This window comes from Malus domestica, chromosome 10, assembly GCF_042453785.1.
Source record: "Malus domestica chromosome 10, GDT2T_hap1".
Classification (NCBI taxonomy): domain Eukaryota; kingdom Viridiplantae; phylum Streptophyta; class Magnoliopsida; order Rosales; family Rosaceae; genus Malus; species Malus domestica.
In genome coordinates this window covers 25,636,819-25,660,834 of record NC_091670.1, presented here as the reverse complement: position 1 = coordinate 25,660,834, position 24,016 = coordinate 25,636,819, and the positions used below count along the sequence as shown (strand labels likewise).

The 24,016-nt window shown below is 37.0% G+C and overlaps 1 protein-coding gene and 1 long non-coding RNA gene across 2 annotated transcripts; both read right to left on the bottom strand.

Annotated features, from left to right (window-relative positions):
* Positions 1-1,702: 1,702 nt before the first annotated feature.
* LOC114827307 (uncharacterized) lies at positions 1,703-3,816 on the bottom strand. The gene is made up of 4 exons (XR_003776482.2): positions 3,660-3,816; positions 3,187-3,240; positions 2,615-2,670; positions 1,703-2,033 (listed from the first exon to the last, which is right to left on the bottom strand). It is a non-coding gene; the product is annotated as an uncharacterized lncRNA (long non-coding RNA).
* Positions 3,817-11,974: 8,158 nt separating this feature from the next.
* Positions 11,975-12,346, bottom strand: LOC139188638 (flavonol 7-O-beta-glucosyltransferase UGT74F1-like). The gene has a single exon (XM_070806272.1). It carries the CDS (start codon positions 12,344-12,346, stop codon positions 11,975-11,977), a length of 372 nt encoding a protein of 123 aa, XP_070662373.1.
* Between the last annotated feature and the right edge of the window lie 11,670 nt (positions 12,347-24,016).

Here is a 24,016-nt window from a genome sequence, read left to right as displayed (position 1 = left end):
TACCAATACCGATTTCTGGGATTTTAGGGTTTTCTGTTACCCTTGCAACTGAAAGCCTAAAAATCCCAGAAAAATGCCAAGAAGCTTAAGCAGAAAAAAATCAAATTTTCAACAACCAAAACCCAACATCGATTTAATCATAAACGAAAAAAGAAATTAAAATCTAAACACAGAGTCACAAATTAACAAATTGAAAACCCACAAAAAAAATCATAAAATAAAAATAGGCAACTGACCTTAAAACAAAGAATAAATACACAGAACAGAGAGAAGAATACCCAAAATGAGAAAAAATGAAACAAATATATAGAGACAACCATCCCCCAAAACCTGACCTAACTGTACTAAAAAATTTGAAAATAATCAATAGCCCTTTAATCACTACATGTAGGGGACAATATTGAAATCCAATACAAAACTAAGGATTTTCAAATGCCACAATATTTAAAAACTACCATACATAGTTCTTTAAAAATGAGTATAAACTAACATGTAATCACAACAGCAAACAGCAAAAAAATAAAAAATCAGAGAACGCAGTATTCTTTCATATTTTCTAATCAATTTTAAACCCACAAATGGTTACATCTAGACCTTTAATTTACACCCCACCTGTTGTTGTACCCTTGCATCTATTAATCCAAATTCATTCAAGAAACAATGCAGAGGAGAAAATCCAAAAATAAGAATGTCCCCTAGATTCTTTTTTTCATTTATTTCTCACAAATCAATCATATATTTAAAATCCAAGCATGAAAGCTTTACAAAGATAAATAAAAAATGTACATAACTAATTAGGCTTTGAGCATGCAATCAGGGCACATAATTATATACCTAAAAATGGCAAGGAACCAGCTTCTTCCTCTCACGACCAGAATTTCTGAAATTTCTAAAGAAAATAAATCCATTAGCAATTCAGAGAAATTCGAGGACCAAATCTGATTAAATTTTAGACAAATGACCAAAGCTACACCAAATAAATGAGATTAAAAACATTTCGAATCTAAGAAATAGAAGAATGATCATATTAAGACTCCTAATATGACTATATTCAAACATTTTACAGACGAAAAGGCGGGGGAAGGCAGATTATAGCACAGCAAACAAAGAGATAAAGCGAGATTATAAGTTTGACATATTATCAAAGTTCAAACAAACCACAGATTATGCATGTATTTAGTAAACAAAAGAAAACAGTGCTGATATTTGTATATCGAAGATATAAAACTGTGTAGTTACCTTCTATTCGATAAAGGCACTCAAAATCAAAAGATAATGGTGAATTGGTGATGCGGATGCAAAGATTAGCAATTGGATTAGCTATTGTTCTACAATTGGGGATGCAAATGCTAAGATGGCTTTGGAAAACAAAGCAATTGGAGTTGTACCTTTCCAAATCAAGAGATGCAAATTGGCAAAATTTATCATAAATTAGAGGCATATCTTTCTGAAGTGTGGAATTAGAGGCAGCAGAAAACTGGTAGTACCCTGAAATTAACAAGAAATTTAACAAATTGGATGATGAAAATCAAAACAAAGAGGCCCTAAGAAGCAATTAAGAGGGAAAGAGAGTACGTCTACAATGAAGTTCTGATTAAGAGGGTGTGATTTTAGCTTTTGGATTACTCAGGGCCAGGTTTGTATTCTATATTCATATTAGAGATGAGAGTAGAATTGAAAGCACTTCCCAAATTATACACTATTTTCCTTCAACCTAAAAATAGAATTAACCCTTCACATGTTGGGTTCCGAAAACCACATAAGGAGTAAAGTCTAAAATATCAATTTCAATTTAATACTGACCAGATCTCAATAAAAATAAAAGTAAATTAAAGAAGAAAAACATACACACCATGCCTATGCATGTACATTTGCTTATGCACATGAAAAAGAATACACATGTGAATAAAATTAGACATTTTTAAACCTTTACCATCCTGACCACTATGAAAAGCTTTGTCACAGCCGCAGTCATAGATTGCAAAACCACGCCTCTTCTTTACTTGGTCTTCTTAATCCTCTCCTTAATTTCACTGCAAAATTCACCCACATATAAATGACCAACCAGGGTCCTTGTGGAACAATACCCAAAACTGAAGTTCTCATCCTAATCAATTGATTCAATTTTTAACAAATAGACATAAATATTAAAGAGCAACATGCCATGTCGAACAAAACAAATGATTGATCAACTTAAGGAGTGTGTCTGGGAAGGCTTTGGTAAGGCTAAAAGCGTTTCTAGATACCAAAATTTGAGCAGAAATAACTAAAATTGTTATCGAATAGAATTAAATTGCAGTATAAATAGACTTCAATATAAACCATTTACCTTGAAAACCACAACCATGAATAAAATTAAAGTGTAAGTGAACTACTATTTTGTACAATAAATATATAAGGGATATACATTGCAGATATACATGATGCACAAAGTCTCCCATGTTTCCGAAATGAAAACGCTGCAAATCCAAGATATATGGCCAATTAATCATTCAACCGGTAATGGATTGCCGGATATTTTTAGCTGCCTTGTAGTTCTTGTTTGTCATATTCGAACACAACTCAGGAAAAATAAATATAAACACAAAGAGAGAAGAAGATATAAGACAATTACCTATTTAGTGAGTTCTTGGACCTATTTAGAGTCACTGGAATGAAATGAAGCCAGCTCTGCAACAGAGAAACAAACTAAAAGTCAAAACCCGAAATCCAAGTTTAACTCAATCAAATATAATAACCAATGAAGTGAAACTTTGCTTGCTAGTATGGATATGCATGCTATAAGAAACCCAGTTCAAAATGGCATCAGCCGTCTCTGATTGTGACAACTCATTCAACTTAATTTGGTTATCATTTATAGCCTAAATCAAACTACAACTTTATCCAGCGAAATCGAGGAAAACTACCTGTGTCCGATTTCATGTCAGCACCTCAACTTATATCGCATCCAATTAAACTACTACAACAACATACTGACAAAGTGAACATGGAAATTCATATACCATTTGACAATACCAAATCAAGCAATTTCTAAAGACCAGAAATAGATCTTACAAAGCAGAAACCCTATCTCATATGCATTAAAGTGATTAACAATTAACAAATTCTCGGTGAATCATCATAAAATTAACCCATTTTCTCAATTCCAAAAACAAGAAAGATTAAGAAAGGGTTCTGAGTTCTCACCATAACCAAAATAATCATATTGTTTCAGTTTGAACTCGAGTTGATTTCCGTCATCTACATTAACAAAAAACAATAACTTATGTCAGTGCATTCCACCATAAATCAATTCCTAAAATCAACTACATATCACAAAGTTACCCAAAAGACACAAAATACCTGAAAAATTACTATATTAGCACTCCCTCCACCCCAAATTCAGAAAATTAGAAAATAGAACTTGATAACATTGTACGTAGAAAGCAAGGAATCAATAATTTAGGTGGTTTCCCAGGACAATAATGAGCTTGCAGAGATCATATTCATACATGGATGCACAAACACACAGAGACACTACAGAGACCATTTGATGAAAAAAAAAAATAGAGATGCTCAGAGACTCAACACACACTATTCATAGATCCATGACTTAGAAATTCCCAGATCCGGTTGAAATTAATAAAATAAAATAAAAATTTAGGGATGTGAAAATATACCTCTGATAGTCTGAGCTCCGTTCCCCTGATTCCTTCGCCAGCTTGAGGCAAACCTGAGGAGATCGGCAATTAAAGGATAAGAAAACTGGCGGCCGTGCTTTAGTTTTTTGATAAGAGAGAGTTCAAGAGAAAAAGAAGAAGGGGATACCCCTTCCCTTCTGAGATCGTCGATAATATCTGAATTACTTAACACCCATACATTATATTTACACACCTACACTAATCAACACTCATAACATATCAATGGTCCAACAATTATGGAGCTCAAAATTTCTATAAGGGCCAATCAAATCATAAATTAAAATGAAAACATGTAAGTAATTAAGAAGTATTACTTGCTTAGTCGGCTCCTTCTTGTCACTTCAAGGATTATTCAATTCAACCTTGATTCGATTAAACTGCATCACCCAACAAAAAAAACAAAAAATAAATTAAAAAAGAAAATCAGGGGAGTTAAATAAATATACACTGACCTACGTTTTGGCTAGAAAACCCAAAAAGAGCAATTAAACAGCAGTGCATAACGACGAAATTTCTATGAAAAAATATGAATGAGTTTTCAATTAATAATTGAGGCCGAAATAAAGAAGGCCTTTCTCACCTTGATACAGGGGACCAGGATCCTCTCCTGAGCTAAGGATGAGGATCCTCCTCATCAAGGGATATGGGCCGTTGGATGAAAATCCAACGGCTACAAACAGGGAGGTCCTTTTAAAGTTATAATAATTGTAGCCGTTGGATTTTCATCCAATGGCCCACACCCTTTGATGAGGAGGATCCTGGTCCGATACAGGGAGGACAACAAAAATATTATGTACAGATTAATGTAAAATATCTGAGATCCTATCTGTTTTTTATTGACTGATGCTTCAACATCAGTCACCTAATTCATATCACACATCCATACATACCTGAGAACGCTTATTCCCACCACCATAACGTTGTTGCTTTAGTATGTTTTTTCACTGAGAAGAAAAGGAAAGAGCATCATGAAAAATTTAGTTCCAATATACCTGAGAACAATTCACATGTTATTACCTTAAATTGGAGTTAAAATTACTCACCCATTTTTTTTTCATCACACCAAGACAAAAATAAAAGAAGACTTTTAATCCCATAAATTAGCAAATACTCTACTATCCTAAATTCCTAATCCCACTTGACTTTGCTGCCCCCACACCTTTGTCCCGTCTCCCATTAACTAAAAACACTCCTAAATCACATAAGCCACCCATACAACAAAGCCACTGGCTACATCAAATATTAGGCACAATTTAGGTATTGAGAGAGCTAAACCAGTCACAAGTTAGTTACAACAGTAAATAGTTAATTGTGGTATTTGTGTAATTAGGTGTAGAAGATAAGGGTACTGATGTAATGAGCCTCTGTGGCTATATATATTCTTGTGTACTGACAATTAAAGTTAATCAATGAAAATATCTCTTTCTACATTTTCTACATGGTTTCATCGCCAACCGCCTCTCGGCATTCCTTGATCCTCCATTTCTTCCGCTCAGTTTCTCTTATTTATGTTCAAATTAATCAGAGTTCTTCGTTGATTTGGTATTTTGATCACTGTTCTTGATCGGTAATGGCGTCTTTGAGTCGGTGATATTTGGATTTTCTTCTTCTCACCGATTTCATTTCTTGATTGATTTTGTGCTCTCTGTCTTTGATCGATTTCTTGATCGATTTCTTGCTCGATTTCTTGATTGACTTCTCTTTTCTCGAATCTTGAATCTTGCTTTTGTATATCATGGCTTCCCCCTCTCACTCTTCGTCTCCGATTAACTCACCGCCATTACCAAACCCTAATGTTTCTGCAAATTCTCAACCTCAGAACTCGTATATGTCTCTTACGATTCAAAATATTGGTAGCATGGTGCCAATCAAACTCAAACGCACCAATTATCTCCCATGGCGTGCGTTATATGCTCCGATTTTACGCCGGTACAAACTTCTTGGTCTCATCGACGGTACTAAGCCATGTCCGGCTCCACTTCTTCCTGATCGATCCTTGAATCCAGCATTTGAGCAGTGGTTTGAAAAAGATCAAAATCTCTTGATCTGGCTAAACTCGACCCTATCTGAAGATCTCATTCCTTTCACAGTATGTGTTTCCACATCTCGAGAGCTTTGGCAGAAGCTTGAACAACGTTTTGGTGGAGTCTCTGAAGCTCATGTCCACCAGCTTCGCTCTCGTCTTCAATCAATTCAAAAAGGCTCTCAATCGATCTCGGAATATCTACAACAAATCAAGGAAATTTCAGATTCTCTCAATGCTGCCGGCGCCACTATATATGATCGTGATCTAATTGCTGCAACACTTCACGGTCTTCCTGATGAATTCAAGTCCTTTATTGACTTCATCATGTTGCGTTTGTCTTCTACTTCTCTTGATGAATTACATGGTCTGTTGCTGACAAAAGAGATTTCCATGGCTCGTCACAAGCAACATCTGTCCACTGCTGCTACTGAGCCCTTTCAGGCGTTCTATGTCCAATCTTAAGCACCTTTACTGCCAAGGCCTTCTCCACATGCCTTTGCTGCATATAGTCAGCCTCTTCAATCTTCTTTCCATTACAATTCCAATCGAGGCAGAAACAATCGCAATGTTTGCAGAGGCAATCGCAATTTTCGTCCTACTCGTGGACACTACACTGGTTCTTATCGTGAAGGTCGATCTCCTTCACTCTCAGGTTCCTACCCTCTGGTGTGACAATATTTCAGCCATCTCCCTTGCTTCTAATCTGGTATTCCATGCCAGAACTAAACATGTGGAGATCGACTATCATTATATTCGCGAGTTGGTTTTGGCTAATCTCATCAAGGTTAATTTTGTTTGCAGTCAAGATCAGTTAGCCGATATTCACACAAAATCTCTTTCTAAAAGTCGATTTCAGTTTCTTAAATCCAAGCTTCCTCTTGGTTCCTCAGTTAATCCCAAGCTCAGCTTGAGGGGGTGTATTGAGAGAGCTAAACCAGTCACAAGTTAGTTACAACAGTAAATAGTTAATTGTGGTATTTGTGTAATTAGGTGTAGAAGATAAGGTACTGATGTAATGAGCCTCTGTGGCTATATATATTCTTGTGTATAGACAATTAAAGTTAATCAATGAAAATATCTCTTTCTACATTTTCTACATTAGGTAACCAAATTCAAAGAATAGAGTTCGAATAACGAAATGCAAAGAACACGATACATATTGTAAAATTCAAGAACATGATTAAGAGGATTTGAACTATATTGTGTTGAAAACTTACCGAAGAGCAACGATTCTATGGCGGTAGCGGTCAGGCTTCTTGACTCCTTCAATTGGAACCAACTCAAACTAACCCACAAGAAATATATCAAATGAAATGCAAGAACAAAATATAAAAGACACCAAGATTTTAACAAGGTTCCTCAACAGTCAGTGTAACTGGAGTACGTCCTCGGAGCAGTAGGAGCTCACCCAATAATCCACTATCAATCAAATGGGAGTTTACAAAGTGTTGACAATCTCACAACCCAAAATCCCAATACACCCAATAACTTTCACTCATCAAATAAACAAATAGAGAAGGAAATATAATGAATAATTTCATCTCTATACAAAGCTCAAAGCTAATACAACAAATACAACTTTGATTGAGTGAGAACTAACAAAGAAAGAAAATCACCTTTCTTTCTTATATGGGGGCTGCGACACCTCTCTTCTTCTTTTCTGCTGTCTGTTTTCTGCTCTAAAACAAAAGGGCAGCAGCAGCCCTAATCAAAACCTAGGCCACCTCACGTGGCTCTCACATGGGCAAAATAAAAAGGCCCTCTTAATGGGCTATTGAAAAGCCCAATGGAATTTGGCCATAATTCAACAATCTCCACCTTGACCAAATTCCGAAAGCTTCATGACGAGCTAAACCAACATAAAACCATTCCCAAAAGTAGCAAGAGAATAACTCAAGCTGAGCCAAAATGCTCCAAAGCTCATAATGCTCAACGCCTTCTTTATATAGGCAGAATGTGAGGCAAGTTCAAGCAATGAACAAACTTGGCTACACCAACAACCTTAGTCAACATATCAGCGAGGTTGTCCTTAGTTGGAATCTTTTGGAGAATGATATCCCCTTCACCAACAACTTCACGAACAAAGTGATAACGCACATCTATGTGCTTAGTTCTCGCATGATGAACCTGATACTTAGCCAAATAAATGATACTCTGACTATCACAATGCAACTCCACCTGCTTCTGATCAACCCCCAAATCTCTAATCAATCCATGTATCCAAATGGCCTCCTTTATAGCTTCAGAAACTGCCATATATTTAGCCTCTGTGGTAGACAAGGCAACAGATGACTGCAAAATGGACCTCCAACAAACTGGCCTTTTAGCCATAGTAAACACATAGCCTGTAGTAGACTTCCTTTTATCCAAATCACCTGCATAATTTGAATCAACATAACCAACTGCAAAGTGACCAATATCAGAACCATCCCTCTCAAAGCATAAACCAACATCTCGAGTACCATGAAGATACCTAAATATCCACTTAGCTGCATGCCAATGCTCTTTACCAGGATTATGCATATATCGACTCACCATACCAACTGCATAAGCAATATCCGGTCTAGAGCATACCATTGCGTACATCAAATTACCAACCAAATTTGCATATGGTATATTTTTCATTTGCAGCTTCTCTTTATCAGTTTTAGGACATTGTAGATAACTCAATTTAAAATGAGGAGCCAAATGGGTAGTAACCGGTTTGGTTGAATCATGAACTCCAAACTTCCAAATGAACTTCTCAAGGTATTGTCTTTGATTCAAGCATACCAAACCCTTCTCTCTATCTCTAATGATCTCCATGCCAAGGATCTTCTTCGCCTCACGAAGATCCTTCATCTCGAACTCGTTCTTCATTTGCTTCTTCAATTTCTCAATCTCTTCGACATTCTTTGAGGCAATCAACATATCATCAACATATATCAACAAATAAATGAAAGACTCATCTTGCAACTTCTTGAAGTACACACAATGATCATATTGACTTCTAGAATAATTTTGGCCTCTCATAAATTTATCAAACCTCAAATACCATTGTCTTGGAGATTGCTTTAAGCCATAAAGTGATTTCTTCAACTTGCAAAACAAATTCTCTTTCCCTTTCACTTTATACCCATCCGGTTGACACATATAGATCTCTTCATTCAAATCACCATGTAGGAAAACCGTCTTCACATCGAGTTGCACAAGCTCAAGATCATATTATGGAACAAGAGCTAACATAATGCGAATTGAGGAGTGCTTCACAACCGAAGAAAATATTTCATTGTAGTCAATGTTCTCCTTTTGTGCATATCCTTTAGCAACTAATCTTGCTTTGAATCTCACATTGCTTTTCTCATCAACACCTTTCTTCTTAGCATACACCCATTTGCAACCGATAGTTTTCTTACCCTTAGACAATTTAGCTAACTCCCAAGTCTTGTTCTTCAAGAGAGAATTCATCTCATCACCCATGACATTGCACCACTTCTCATTTTCTTCACTCTCAATAGCTTCCTCAAAATTGGATGGAATCTCATCAGTGATAATAGGAAGAGCAAAAGAAATATAATCATTATACCGAGCTGGCTTGGTAATATTTCTTCCTCTGTTCTTGGCAATAGACTCATGAGGTGAAACTTGCTCTTCATCTTGAAAAGAGTCTTCAACTTCTTCAAGATCCTCATGGTCTTCTACTTCTTTACTTGTAGTGGCTTCGACAGCGGAAATAGGATTTAAAGTACTAGAGGCAAGCTCCACCTGTTGGACATCTTTCACATTTTTCTCAGAGTCTTTGAACATACTTTCTTAATCAAATGTCACATCTCTGCTAATTACAAGTTTCTTCATCTCTGGGCACCACAATCTATAACCTTTGACACCACTACTAAAACCAAGAAAGATAGCCTTTTTGGCTCTAGGATCAAGTTTATTTTCAATCACATGAAAATAAGTAAGTGAACCAAAAATACGGATATAGTCATAATCAGAAGAAGGTTTTCCAGTCCATACCTCCATTGGTGTCTTACCTTGAACATCAGCTGAGGGTAACCGGTTGATGATGTGACATGCATAAGTAACTGCCTCTGCCCAAAATGACTTGCTCAAACCCGACTAAGACAATATACATCTAACCTTCTCAAGCAAGGTTCGATTCAATCTTTCTACAACTCCATTTTGTTGTGGAGTTCCCCGGACACCGAAATGCCTCATAATCCCTTTCTCTTTGCAAACTTTAAAGAAAGGGTCGGATGTGTATTCACCACCATTATCCGATCTTAAAATCTTAATCTTTCTCCCAATCTGGTTCTCAACCATTTTCTTCCAACTCAAGAAAATGTTCAACACCCCACTCTTGTGCTTCATAGTGTAGACCCAAGACCTTCTAGAATAATCATCAACAAAGGTCACAAACCAATGTCTACCACTAAAAAAGGGAGTCTTTGTAGGACCCCAAACATCTGAATGCACATAATCAAGAATGCCCTTCGTCTGAGGTACTGCAGTACCAAACTTCAATCTAGTTTGCTTCCCCAAGACACAATGCTCACATAAATCAAGCCTACAAGTCGTGGCACCTTTTAGAAGACCTTGTAGAGCTCTTTCACCAGTATGGCCTAATCTCATATGTCATAGTCTAGTAGTATCTGAATCAGATGTGCCCATATTTTCTGAGACTACAGACGCTTCACCTGTCATGGTGCTTCCTTGCAATAGATACAAATGACCACATCGATAAGCTTTCATCACAACAAGTGCACCATAAGTAACTTTCAATGTCTGCCCATCTAAATGAAACCTGAAGCCCTTGGATTCTAAAGTGCCCAAAGAAATAAGATTTTTCTTCAAATTCGGTACATATCGAACACCTGTCAACTCTTTAACCATGCCAGCATGCAACTTCAAATGAACTGTACCGATCCCTTTTGTTGTGCAAGGATTGTCATCTCCCATGAAAACAACACCACCATCAAACTCTTTCAAGCTTGAAAACCAATCCTTGTGAGGAGTCATATGATGAGTACAACCCATATCCAATACCCATTTAGTAGCACAATCAAATGATGAGGAAACGGTTAAAGCAAAATCAGAAAAATCATTTTCAAGCTCAGCAACATTAGCTTCAGAACTCACTTTGCCTTTGGTTCTCAACCTAGGACAATCTTTCTTCCAATAGCCTTTATTATGACAAAAAGCACATTCATCCCTTTCCAAACTTTTCTACCTTTAGAATTTCCTCTAGGTCGAGATTGTGATTTTTTCTTACTAGAGAAGGATCTCCTCTCCGATAATCTACCTCTAACAAATAAAGCTTCAGGGGTATTATCATGATTTTTATCTATATGCCTCATTTCATAATTCATCAAGGCATTTGACACATCTTCAAATTTCACAGTTTCTTTACCATGCATAATAGTGGTAACAAAATGCTCATAAGAGTCCAGCAAGGAATTCAACAATATTAAGGCCTTATCTTCATCCTTAATATCCTCATCTAAATTCATCAAATCGGCAATCAACTTATTAAAAGCATCAAGGCGTCTAATCATTTTTGTACCTTCTTTGTATTGGAAGCGGTGGAACTTTTTCTTCAAGTGTAGCCGGTTCTCCGCACTCTTCGTCATGTACTTGTCTTCTAATTTTTTCCACAACACATTTGCCAATGTCTCCCGCATCACAAAATATTTTTGAGTTTTTGCAATGCACAACCGAATTGTGGAGCAAGCCCACAAATTTAATTTCTCTCATTCCAATTTCGACATAACTTCCGACTTATCTCCCAAAGCGGCAAGTATATCTTGTTGAGCCAATACATCCTTGACCTCACATTGCCACATCTTAAAGTTGTTTGTGCCATCAAATTTCTCCACTTTAAACTTTGCATTTTGCACCGTAGTTCTTGCAAACCCAAAGCTGCTTCCTAAAGGATTCTCATCTTGCCCGTCTGACATTTTTAGCAACTAGACGGTACCCAAGAGCAACCAGTGCTTTGATACCAATTGTTGTGTTAGGATAGCATCAAACCAATTGGAACCAACTCAAACTAACCCACAAGAAATATATCAAATGAAATGCAAGAACAAAATATAAAAGACACCAAGATTTTAACGAGGTTCCTCAACAGTCAGTGTAACTGGAGTACGTCCTCGGAGCAGTAGGAGCTCACCCAATAATCCACTATCAACCAAATGGGAGTTTACAAAGTGTTGGCAATCTCACAACCCAAAATCCCAATACACCCAATAACTTTCACTCATCAAATAAACAAATAGAGAAGGCATGTCTAAGGGCTGAAGTGGTGGCAATCCAGGAAGCAAAATTTCAGAGTCAGGAGGCAGAGAACTTTGAGCAGTCCTTGTTGGACATGGTAGTAAATGTTGTCCACTGCACAAGACTGAGTGAAGAAAACTGCCTCACCAATCCCAAACTTCTTAGCAACATCTAGAGGCCAAGGCATGAACGCATCATAAACATTACAATCAACGGGGTTCCCTGAGCCCGAAAGCTTTCCGAGAAGCTCGATCAACGTATTTGTCCCTACCTTCTTAAAGCTGTCCAAGTAGGCTTCAATTGTTTCAGCTTGGAGAATCCCACCTTCGTCGTAGCCATCGGAAATGGTTTCGAATGCAATAGAGGTGGATGGTGACCTATGCATGGTGCTGTGGACATGGTGAGTAGTGACGAGTGTGATTTTTAGTCCTTTGTGTTGTAGAACCTTGGAAAATTGGAGCATGGGATTTATGTGGCCTTGGGATGGATAGGGCAACACCAAGCAGTGAGCTTTGTAGTCTCTCTTTCTTCTCCATTTCTCTTTCTTTCCTCTGTTTTTCCTATGTTTTTTTGCTAGGGTTTTCAATTCTTTGCTGTACTCAGCAAGTTATATATACTCGGTATTAATTGTATGCCTCAGTTACCAATCTTAGTCAAAAAACCAGTTTGCGTTTAAATTCCGTCTAAAAGTTGAACGCGAGGGTCACATGCAACAGCAAAAGTACACATGAAATGACGTATTTTCATGCATGAGAGCTACAAGTCCAATTTTTTAATAAAATTTGGGTATGTACTTTTATTGTGATTGGTAACAGAATCCATCATATGAGTATTTTTCAATGAAATATGCACATATAAGTGCAAAAATACACAAGAAATGACGTATTTTTACAATGCATGAGAGCTACATGTCCAATTTTCAAACAAAACTTGGGCATCAATCTCGATTTTTGACTGAGATTGGTAACAGAATTCACCACATGATCATTAAATTTTCTTATTTCATATATGAGCTGAGGGTGATTTGTGCAATTTTCCTGTCAAAATATCTAAAGAACCGAGCCATGCATTGGGTTGCAAAACTCCAAGTGTCAAATATTTGTGTGACGGTGACCATACATATTGGATTGACGAATCTCAAGCTTATGATAAGGGAAAGTAAGAACCAACAGAACCTTGTATGAGAGAAATTAATATGAGAGAGAGAGAGTGTGTGTGAGAGAATAAATCCAAAAAATGCCTTCATATGGAAAATATTGGTCAGTGGCAGGAAGGCAGTGAATGATGAGTTCATAGCAAAACTGGCTATGTGATAGTTTTGAGTCCGTTGTAGTCAAATGTTCATCAAGTTCAATCTGTGATGTTTTGGTAGATATCCGAAAATTTGCCTACTAGAAGTAATGTGTGTTTCTTCTCTATCATTTGCTTGCATTTCCAAATAGCAAAATGAGTTATGTGCATTACGTCTGTTTTTTGTTATAGAACATACACACATAATTTAATGTGGAGAAGTTTGAAATCCGGTCGATACTTTTTGTTGACGATAATGATGGTTTTTTTTTTTTTTTTTCTAGTTGACAGTTAGTTATTTTATATATAAATGAACACACATTTCATAGCCGAAGTAATTGAATGAATATTTTTCTCCTGATCATCCTCTTATGTACCATTGTATGTATAGTTATTGTTAGACTTTGTGGCTTTAGGAACTTGCTTATCCACTATTATGTGGTTTGTTCGAAGGTACTTGTCACTTGTCAATTTCACCATGTGCGTAAGGAAATTGGCCACCTCTGCTGTCTCTGCATCATTAATCGATCTCCTCATATATGATAAATATAGAAGCAAAAATGGAGAACTTGGACCACTTTTCGGGTTTAAGAAATAGAGAACTTAAGAGTGTAGATGGGGCATGATGTGGCAAAAGTACTCATGATGTACGACAAGAATTGCGTTACTTGGAAATGGATCCTTTCTGGATTCCTTTCATCTAATCATTCTCATCAAATAATCTGGATCCTTGAAATGTGATCCAACGGCTAAAAATAAGGGCCTACTTTAAAAGTTATAATAACTTTAGCCGTTGAATAAATTTCAAGGGTCCAGATTATTTGATGACGAGGATTAGGTGGAAGGAATCCGAAGAGGATTCCTTTCCGCATTACTTCACATGCAATAATTAAAAGAAGGAAGCAGCAAGCAATCAAGAATTGGTAATTGGCATGTTGATATGTTATTTTAGGGCCATATTTTGAAAGTTGATGTTTTGAACTTTTCGGGCTGTGCAGATTGATGCAATTTTGATTTGACATATCTGTTTTGAGCCCGGAATATATAGATTTGAAGAGAATGACGAGATCTACAAGATTCATTATGTTGTAATGAGCTCACTCAAAATTTAAGCGAATTATGTTGTTCACCATGTTTTATTCGGATTTTAATATTTTAAAATGTTTTATATTTTGTTATACATTTATTTCCTTTCCTATTTAGATACCTAGGGTTTACATTATAAATAATTCATCTTCGCCTTTAGATTTGTAATCTTCTGCTTTTTATCATATGTAGATAACATTATTATGACCATGTCTATTTCCACTCTGGTGCAGTCAATTATTGATACTTTAGGAGAGGTTCTTGAACTCAAAGACATGGGAAAACTCGCTTACTTTCTTGGATTGGAAATTAAGTACAAAACCATGGATATCCTTTTGTTAATCAAGCTGAGTACTCAAAAGATTTGAGACATACGGCAGGAATGGATATGTGTAAACCTTGTTCCACTCCATGTAAACCTCATAACCAAGTGATGTCTTATGAAGAAATATTATTGCCTGATCCAACTTTGTATAGAAGCCTTGTGGGAGCCTTGCAATTTTTTACTTCATAATGCCTGATATAGCCTTTGCTGTCAATACGGTGTGTTAGTTTATGGCAGCTCCTACAGATGTTCACATGGATTTGGTTAAAAGAATCCTGAGATACTTACAAGGTACTTTGTCTTGTGGATTGACCAATACTGTTGGGACACCAATGGAACTTCAAGGTTATAGTGACTCCGATTAGGCAGCTGATCTTAACCCTAGAAGTTATGTTACTGGTTATGTGATTTATTTAGGGGAAAATCCAAATTTTCTAGCTGTCTAAGAAGCAGAACTTTGTCTCTTGGAGTTCCACTGAAACTGAGTACAAAACTTTAGCGCATGCATCACCTGATATTGCTTGGTTAAGTTTAGTTTTGAAGGATATGCATATGTGGTTGCCCAATCCTCCTGTTCTTAATTGTGAAAATCAATTTGCCATTGCACTTGGTCTTAATCCGGTTTTTCATTCAAGAATAAAGCATGTGGATTAGGGTTGGACACAGGCCAAGCCGGGCCAAGTACAAATTTAGAGGGACATACCAGATTTCGTTTGAAAATGGAACCAGACCTAACCCGACTCGTTTAAAACAGACCCATTCCTTCGGGTCCACGAGTCTTTTTTTATATTTTTATATTTTTTTATATTTTATTTTACAACTTTAGGAGATATACAACCACAACAATGAAGCATCCACGATGAAAATCCGATGGCTAGTAAGGTTAGCTTAGTATTAAAGCTAAGATTGTAAGACAGTAAATACTCTATTCTCTCATTTGTATAAGATAAGATCAATTGTAAACATTCTCTTTCATTGCTAAGAAGTACAAAGCCTTTACTTCCCTCTTCAACTCTTTTCTTCTCTTACTGTTATGATTACCATGAAAAAAGTTGAGATTCCACCATAAAACTAATTGGCAATATTGAGTAGCCTAACTTACGTATAAGTCGTTGTTGTAGGAAGTGTAAAGGAATGGGAATACTTAACAAGTTTATGGGAAATCTGAGTTGCTATAGCAGAGCTCTTGTATTACTTCTTATTGTAACTCTCTTGATACAAAATGATATGCCAAAGGCTATATATATAGTGAATACAAAGTACTAGAGAGTTCTAACTAGAGAGTTCTTCCTAGATAACTTAACAGACATAGGGTAGGAACAATGACTCTAGAATAATTGTTCTTGGGAATGTCTAGAGTTTAACATTTAGAGTAGTGCATGAATAATTATTCTTCGGAATGTCTAGAGTCGTAACATTTAGGGTAGTGCATTAATTCCAACACTCCCCCTTAATGCACTTTATTCACAACTCCAATGAGCTGTCTGAGGTAGCAAAACTTTTCTTTTGGAAGTGCCTTGGTGAGTAAGTCCGCTAGTTGCTCATCCGTTCGGCAATACTCAAGCTGAATTTCTTTCTTCACAACAGCTTCTCTGACAAAATGGTATTTGACTGCAATGTACTTGGTACGATCATGATTGACTGGATTTTTGCCGATTGCAATGGCTAACTTGTTTGTCACAGTACAATGCAGTGCCTCATTCTTGCTTTTCTCTTATATCTTCAAGAATTCTTGGAAGCCATACGGCTTGAGATGCTGCTTTTGCTGCTGCCACATACTCTGCTTCGGCAGATGATTGTGCCACCACACTTTGTTTCTTCATATGCCAAGAACATATCCTTGAGCTAAGAGAGAAAACGTAGGCCGATGTACTTTTCATATCATCCAGCCCAATGATGTGAAATAATCCAACACGCAAATTAAACCCTCTTTTGACAATTGTAGTATATATGTAAGTAGGGATCGTTCTTAAACCGGGGATTAGGAAGGATTGCTAAACACCCTAAACTAACTCAAATAGATAAAACTAAGCTTTAAAACACTTAACTAGACTCAAAAGACTCAAAACAAGTTCACAAGACTCAAAATAAGCTAAAAACACTCAAAACTGCTTAAAAACACAATCTGGGCAATTTGGAACTCTAAACACAGATTTGGACGAATTTTAGGTTTTCCTTAACTCAAAACACTTAAAAACACAATCTAAAACATATTCTAACTAGTTAGACACTCTAAAGTAGAGGGGGATTTGGTTTTGGACGAAAATTAAATAAAACAAAGCAAGAACTAAAACTAGGCAGATTGCATAGATTTGGTGAAATATATGGATGAAGGGCTAACTAGGAGATTTTTCTCCACACATGACATACTTGCATACAAAACAATTTCCAGTTGCTTTTTCAATGAACCATGAACCTCAACACCCCAAGTTCATTAGGTACGCTTAAATTAACCCTCAGATTTCCTTTAAGTCATTGAATTGAATGGAATGGAATTTACTTAACATGATTGTGGCTAACAACCTTTACTACTTATGAATATAAGTTCAAAACGATTAGGTGAAACTCCCTTATATCCTAGCATCACATTTATGCATACAAATTAAGTGTGCACTCTTAACTCACATACATAAACACGTTTTAATTCAAACAGATAATTAAATTGAATTCACAATTCATGAAATCACAACTGAATGTAATCAAATCATATTGCAAGCATAGCCATGGTTTCGAAATTCCCCTTAGCTAATAGGGGTTTAGTTCCTCATACTCATAAAACAAAGATTATTGAATTTAAACATCGAAAACAAAAGAAAGATTACACCTAAAACGTTCCAGCAACTCGAACTTAAGTCCAAGGGTTCTCCTCCTTCTTCCTTGCTGCGGCACAAGAGATGGGTGATGGTTTTGGGGGTGATGGATGGTAAGAATGGCGTGGGATGGCTGATTAGGGTGAAAGGGTGCGGCTGGATGTGTGTGAGAGTGAATGGCTTGAATGAATGATGTAAAATGGTGTCTAGGGTTGCGGCAAAGTTGTTTCTAAATGGCATGAGGGGTGGTGACAAATTTATGGCTGAAAACTTGTATTTATAGACTAGGGTTTTCACAAAATCTGATGGGAAAGGGTTAGGGTTTTGGAGATAAAAGGCTTGGCCCATCCAAGGGAGAAAAGAACTAGGGTTTTATGCAGATTTTTAGGCTTCTAGAAGTGATAGGTGCGGCACAACCCTAGGGGAAATAGATTAGGGTTTAACTTAGCAGAAATAAAAGGCTTATGCCCTAGGGTTTGTGGCAAAAGGGTTTAATCCACCAAGGAAAGGGTTTTGGCCCACTTAGTTTTTGAAAAGGATTTGTATAACCCAAATTCACAAGGAATAAGGCTAGCCAAATCAGAATCCACATGGAATTGGCTTAGGAAAGGCACGGCAAGGGCTTAGAACATAGGTGAGAGAGGATTAGGAAACTTCCAATCCAAGAATAGAAACTTTCAAGAATGGAAACCTCCAAGAATAGCAACTTCCAACTTTAGAAGCTTTGGTTTCCAATTCTGAACTCTTTGTTCTTCATTTTCATTTCTTCATTCCATTATTCATTCCTAGCTTCCTTTGATCTTCAATTTCGTCCATTTCTTTAGCTCCAAGCATGTGTCATCAATTCCAAGCCCAATTTTGCTCCAAAAAGGCTCCAAATGCACTTCTTTGCCACATTAGCCATATAAACTTGAAATTGCACGAAAATGACTTTAAACACTAAAATAACTAAGGAATAACAACAAAAATGCACAAGAACAAGCTAACTAAGTCGCACAAATATGCTCCTATCAAATTCCCCCACACTTAGCTTTTGCTAGTCCTCGAGCAAAACAAAACAAACAAAACAAAACCTAGACCTTCCAACATTTGCCTCAGAGATTTTCAATGAAACATAACATGCCAAAGATCACCACTCACATAGATTTAAGCAATCCTTACCCTCAAGCATACTTAATCGTAGTCACCATTCACTAGCTCACATTTAATCAATTAAAACATGGTTTTGAATGTAGTAACATGCCTTAGAGAATTCCCTCAATTCCTTACTAGATATTCACTCAATTTTCACTCAGACTTTCTGACTACACACCCTACACTAGGTATATGTGAGAAGATTGATTTAAACATGAAAACTAGTACTCATATATGTTTTTCAACAAAGAAAGTAATTTCTGGAATTATTAATGCATGTATATATACGATCTCATGAATGGAATGCTACTACTTAGAAGCGATAACCAGTGATATCATATGCTCACACCAATTCCAAACTCCACATATTGAAACACACAACACTCAAGATAGAAGTCAAGGGTTGTAACGGGGCTAAGGTGTTGGCTAACAAAGAAAGGTAAAGGTAAACAAACGTTCTTAAAGGAATAGTGAGCAAAGTAATGTATTAGGCACTTAGAATTCATTTTAGAATGCATAAATCTACTTTTTAAACACAAGGGAAGATTCATGAAACACCTAGGGTCAAATTCAAACTTTTTGGACCCTTTCTTCAACAACCAACACATGTGAGTTCATTCTCACTTATTTAGAACTCTTTTTCTTTCTTTTCAACACACTTTGTCTCTTCCTTTTTCTTTTCTTTTTTTTTTCACGAAAATTTCTTTTTCTCTTTTATGCCGTGCCCTTGTCTTTGGCACACCAAACACACACCTTGAAACAATCTTCCTTCACACTTGTTTTCTGCAATAATGTCACTCAAAAGGAATTCCTTCTAAGTTATGTTCCACCATACTTAAGAACAACGTATGAATGGTCCTATTCTAGGCTAGGTAGAGATGATGTGGTTAACAAAGAAAATAGGTTAAACAAGGCTCAACGGGGTTTAAACCTACAAAACATATGACAAGGGTGGATTCGGCCATTTGGCTATGGTACACTTAACAACTTCATCTTGAATATGTGTTATGCAAATCAATGTCATGCTTTGAATGGAACGGGCATGAGTTCTAGTATTTGGATCTATAATGATGAAACGCATTCTAAATAGCAGCAACCAAGCAAAGAATAATGAGATCATGCAACGACTTCAGAAAACAAGAATGCATAGATTAATAACTCTCCAATAAACGTTTAGGCTCAAGTCTCTCAGGGATGTAGTGTTTGTTTGAGTTTCTTCCTTCAAGCATGTGACAAAAACTTATTTTTTTTCCTTTGTGATTACATGTGAATTCGTAAACTATAACTACAACCAAGCATAAACCAAAGAGCATATCAAACTTCCACCCATGTTTGCAACTTTCTTTAACAGTTATGCACTTAAAAACCAAATCCTCATCATTGTGTTGGAAGGTACCCTAAGACACAAACAAACACACAAAAACAACTCTTTTTGGCTTTTTCAAAACACTTTTTCAATTTTTTTTTCAAATTTTCGGATTTTTACTTCAAAACACACCAAAACAGCTTAAAAAGCACTAAAAACACCTAAAAACAGTGAGAAACAAATTGTAAGTGATAGGTGATAGAAACCCACGAATTTGCATAAAAACACTTGTTTACCCCTCCACACTTAAATCAAACATTGTCCTCAATGTTTCAAACATAAACTCACAAAAACAAACAAACAAACAAACAACAAATTAAACATGGAAAAATAAGGTAGCAAGGAGAAGGGTTAGAAACGCAAATCTGGGTTTGGAATCAAAGTTCCATCTTCTCCTTGTTGAATGCATGGGTTGCCTCCCAAGAAGCGCTTGCTTTAACGTCTTCCAGCCGGACAAATCTGCCATGTTAAGCTTCACTAGTACCCACGGCATGGAGGGGTACATCATCCACAAAATGCTCCTCGAAATTCTCGTGGTAGGGCTTTAACCGATGTCCATTCACTTTGAATTCTTGTCTTGTCTTCAAGCTTTGAACTTAGACTGCACCATAGGGAAAGACATTAGTAACAACAAACGGGCCAACCCACTTAGAACGTAACTTACCAGGAAACAAGCGAAGGCGGGAATTAAAGAGTAACACTTTCTGCCCAATGGAGAATGATTTGCCTCGAATCATCTTGTCATGGAAAGCCTTCATCTTCTCCTTGTAAATTCGGGCGTTTTCATAAGCCTCATGCCTAATCTTTTCAAGTTCATTTAATTGGAGCTTTCTATGAATTCCAGCGGCATCAAGGTCCATGTTGAATGTTTTGACGGCCCAATGCGCCTTATGTTCCAATTCTACGGGAAGATGGCATGGTTTGTCATAGATGAGCCGAAATGGGGACATGCCAAAAGGTGTTTTATATGCCGTTCGATATGCCCATAATGCATCCTCCAAACGCAAGCTCCAATCCTTCCTTGTTGTCCCAACGGTCTTCTCTAGAATTTGCTTGATCTCCTTATTAAACACCTCGGCTTGCCCATTGGTTTGAGGATGATAAGGTGTTGAAACCTTATGGTTGACATTGTACTTCCTCAACAGCGCCTCAAAGGTTCGATTGCAAAAGTGAGAACCTCCTTCACTTATGATTACTCTTGACATGCCAAACCTTGCAAATAGGTTAGTTCTAATGAAATCTGCAACCACTCGAGAATCATTAGTTCAGGTGGCTTTTGCTTCCACCCATTTCGACACATAATCCACAGTAAGTAAGATATAAGGGAAACCATGTGAGGAAGGAAAGGGACCCATAAAATCAATGCCCTAAACATCAAAAATTTCAATAGGAAGTATGACATTTTGCGGCATTTGATCATTTGCGCTTATATTACCCATTCTTTGACAATGATCACAAGACATACAAAAGGTTCTAGCATCCTTAAATAGAGTTGGCCAATAAAATCCACATTCTAGAACCTTATGGGCTGTGCGTTGTGTCCCAAAGTGTCCCCCACATGCATAAGTGTGACAGAAGGTTAAAATAGAATTGAACTCTATATCATGCACACACTTATGTATAATCTGATCCGAGTAATATTTCCATAAGTATGGATCATCCCAAACATAAAATCTAGCATCCTTTTTCAATTTATCACGTTGGTTTCTGTTTAGAGTGGTTTGAACTTGTTTAGCCACCAAATAATTCACCAAATCAGCATACCAAGGCTCATTTACCTTAATGGATAGCAATTGCTCATCAGGGAATGTTTCTGAAATAGGTAAGGGCTCCTCCTTATGTACCATACGGCTTAGGTGGTTAGCCACCACGTTTTCACTCCTCTTTTTGTCTCGAATTTCGATGTCAAACTCTTGAAGAAGCAGCATCTATCGAATTAACCTTGGTTTGGCTTCCTTCTTGGTGAGCAAATACTTTAAGGCTGCATGATCAGTGAAAATAATAACTTTAGTACCAACTAAATATGATCAAAATTTCTCTAAAGCAAAGACAATGGCAAGAAGTTTTTTTTTCAGTGGTAGAATAATTAAATTGAGCATCATTTAATATCCGGGATGCGTAGTAGATAACATGTGGCTTCTTGTCCTTTCTTTGGCCTAAAATAGCCCCTAATGCATAATTGGATGCATCACACATGTGCTCAAACGGAAGGCTCCAATCAGGTGGAACAATAATGGGTGCCGTGGTGAACAACTCTTTGAGGTGGTTGAAGGCTGCCGTGCACTCCTCATTGAAATTGAAAGTCACTTCTTTTTGGAGGAGACGACAAAGAGGTTGGGAAACCTTTGAGAAATCCTTGATGAATCTTCAATAAAAACCTGCATGTCCAAGGAAAGAATGAACCTCTCTAACCGAAGTAGGAGAGGGTAAGTGGCACACATGATCTATCTTAGATTTATCAACCTCAATAACTTTTTCGGAAATGATATGACCTAAAACTATGCCTTGTTTAACCATGAAATGACATTTTTCCCAATTAAGAACAAGGTTAGTTTCAATGCATCGTTTTAGAATCAAATTGAGATTATTCAAACAACCATCAAATGAATCACCAAAAACACTGAAATCATCCATAAAAACCTCAATAATTTTCTCAACATAATTTGAAAATATGCTCATCATGCATCTTTGAAATGTAGCAGGTGCATTGCATAAACCAAATGACATGCGACGATAAGCAAATGTACCAAAGGGGCATGTGAAAGTGGTTTTTTCTTGATCTTCCGGGGCTATCACAATTTGATTATAACCTGAATATCCATCAAGAAAACAATAAAAAACATAACCCGCTAACCTTTCAAGCATTTGATCAATGAATGGCAAAGGGAAATGATCTTTCCTTGTAGTGGCATTGAGCTTCCTATAATCAATACAAACCCTCCAACCTGTTTGGATTCGAGTAGGAACAAGCTCGTTTTCGGCATTTGTCGCCACAATTACTCCAGATTTCTTTGGAACACATTGAACCGGAGAAACCCAACGACTATCCGAGATTAGATAGATTACTCCATAATCAAGTAGCTTGATTATCTCCTTCTTCACAACTTCCATCATTGGAGGGTTGAGTCGGCGTTGAGCCTCTCGAGATGTTTTAGACCCCTCCTCCAAAAGTATACAATGCATGCATGTGGTAGGGCTTATTCCCTTGATGTCGGCCAAGGTCCAACCAATTGCTGTTTTGTACTCTTTTAACACCCTCACTAACTTACCTTCTTCTTATGCCGTGAGTGAGGAGGAGATAATGACGGGCAAGGTCTCTTGGTCTCCCAAGAAAACATACTTCAGATGGCTTGGCAATGGTTTAAGTTCAAGAGAAGGTGGCTGCACAATTGAAGGAAGTGGTTTATTAGCTGAAACTGAAATTGAAATTGGGTCCAAAAACTTACTAGATTGTGGTGGCAATGATTCAAGGACAGCCACGATCTCAACCATATCTACATTAGGGGGCACAACATGGTATTCTCCATGCATGCCGTGGGTGGCCATTGTGGCTGCTCCATTGTTTGTCAACTTCATTCCTCTTGTAATGACCAATTCAAGTGCATCTTCATTCAATTGTTCAAAATGGTCCTGCGCCAAGGAATCAATTATATCAATAGAAAAACATGAATGATCATCACTAGGATACTTGATGGATTCAGAAAGATTGAAATTAATAAATTCCCCATCAAATTCCATTGTCAAAGTCTTATGAAACACATCAATCTTAGTGCGGACAGTTTTCATGAATGGGCGTCCAAGGAGGATTGGCAACGAAGGGGAATGGTTTGATTCATCCATTTCAAGCACGTAAAAATCTGCCGAAAAGATTAAATGATTGACCTGCACTAAAACATCTTCCAAAACACTCTTTGGATAGGCATTAGATCTATCGGCCAATTGAATAATCACACCATCATTTTTTAACTCACCTAGGTTCATAGATACATAAATTGAATAAGGCATGACATTAATAGATGCACCTAAGTCTAGCATAGCATGTTC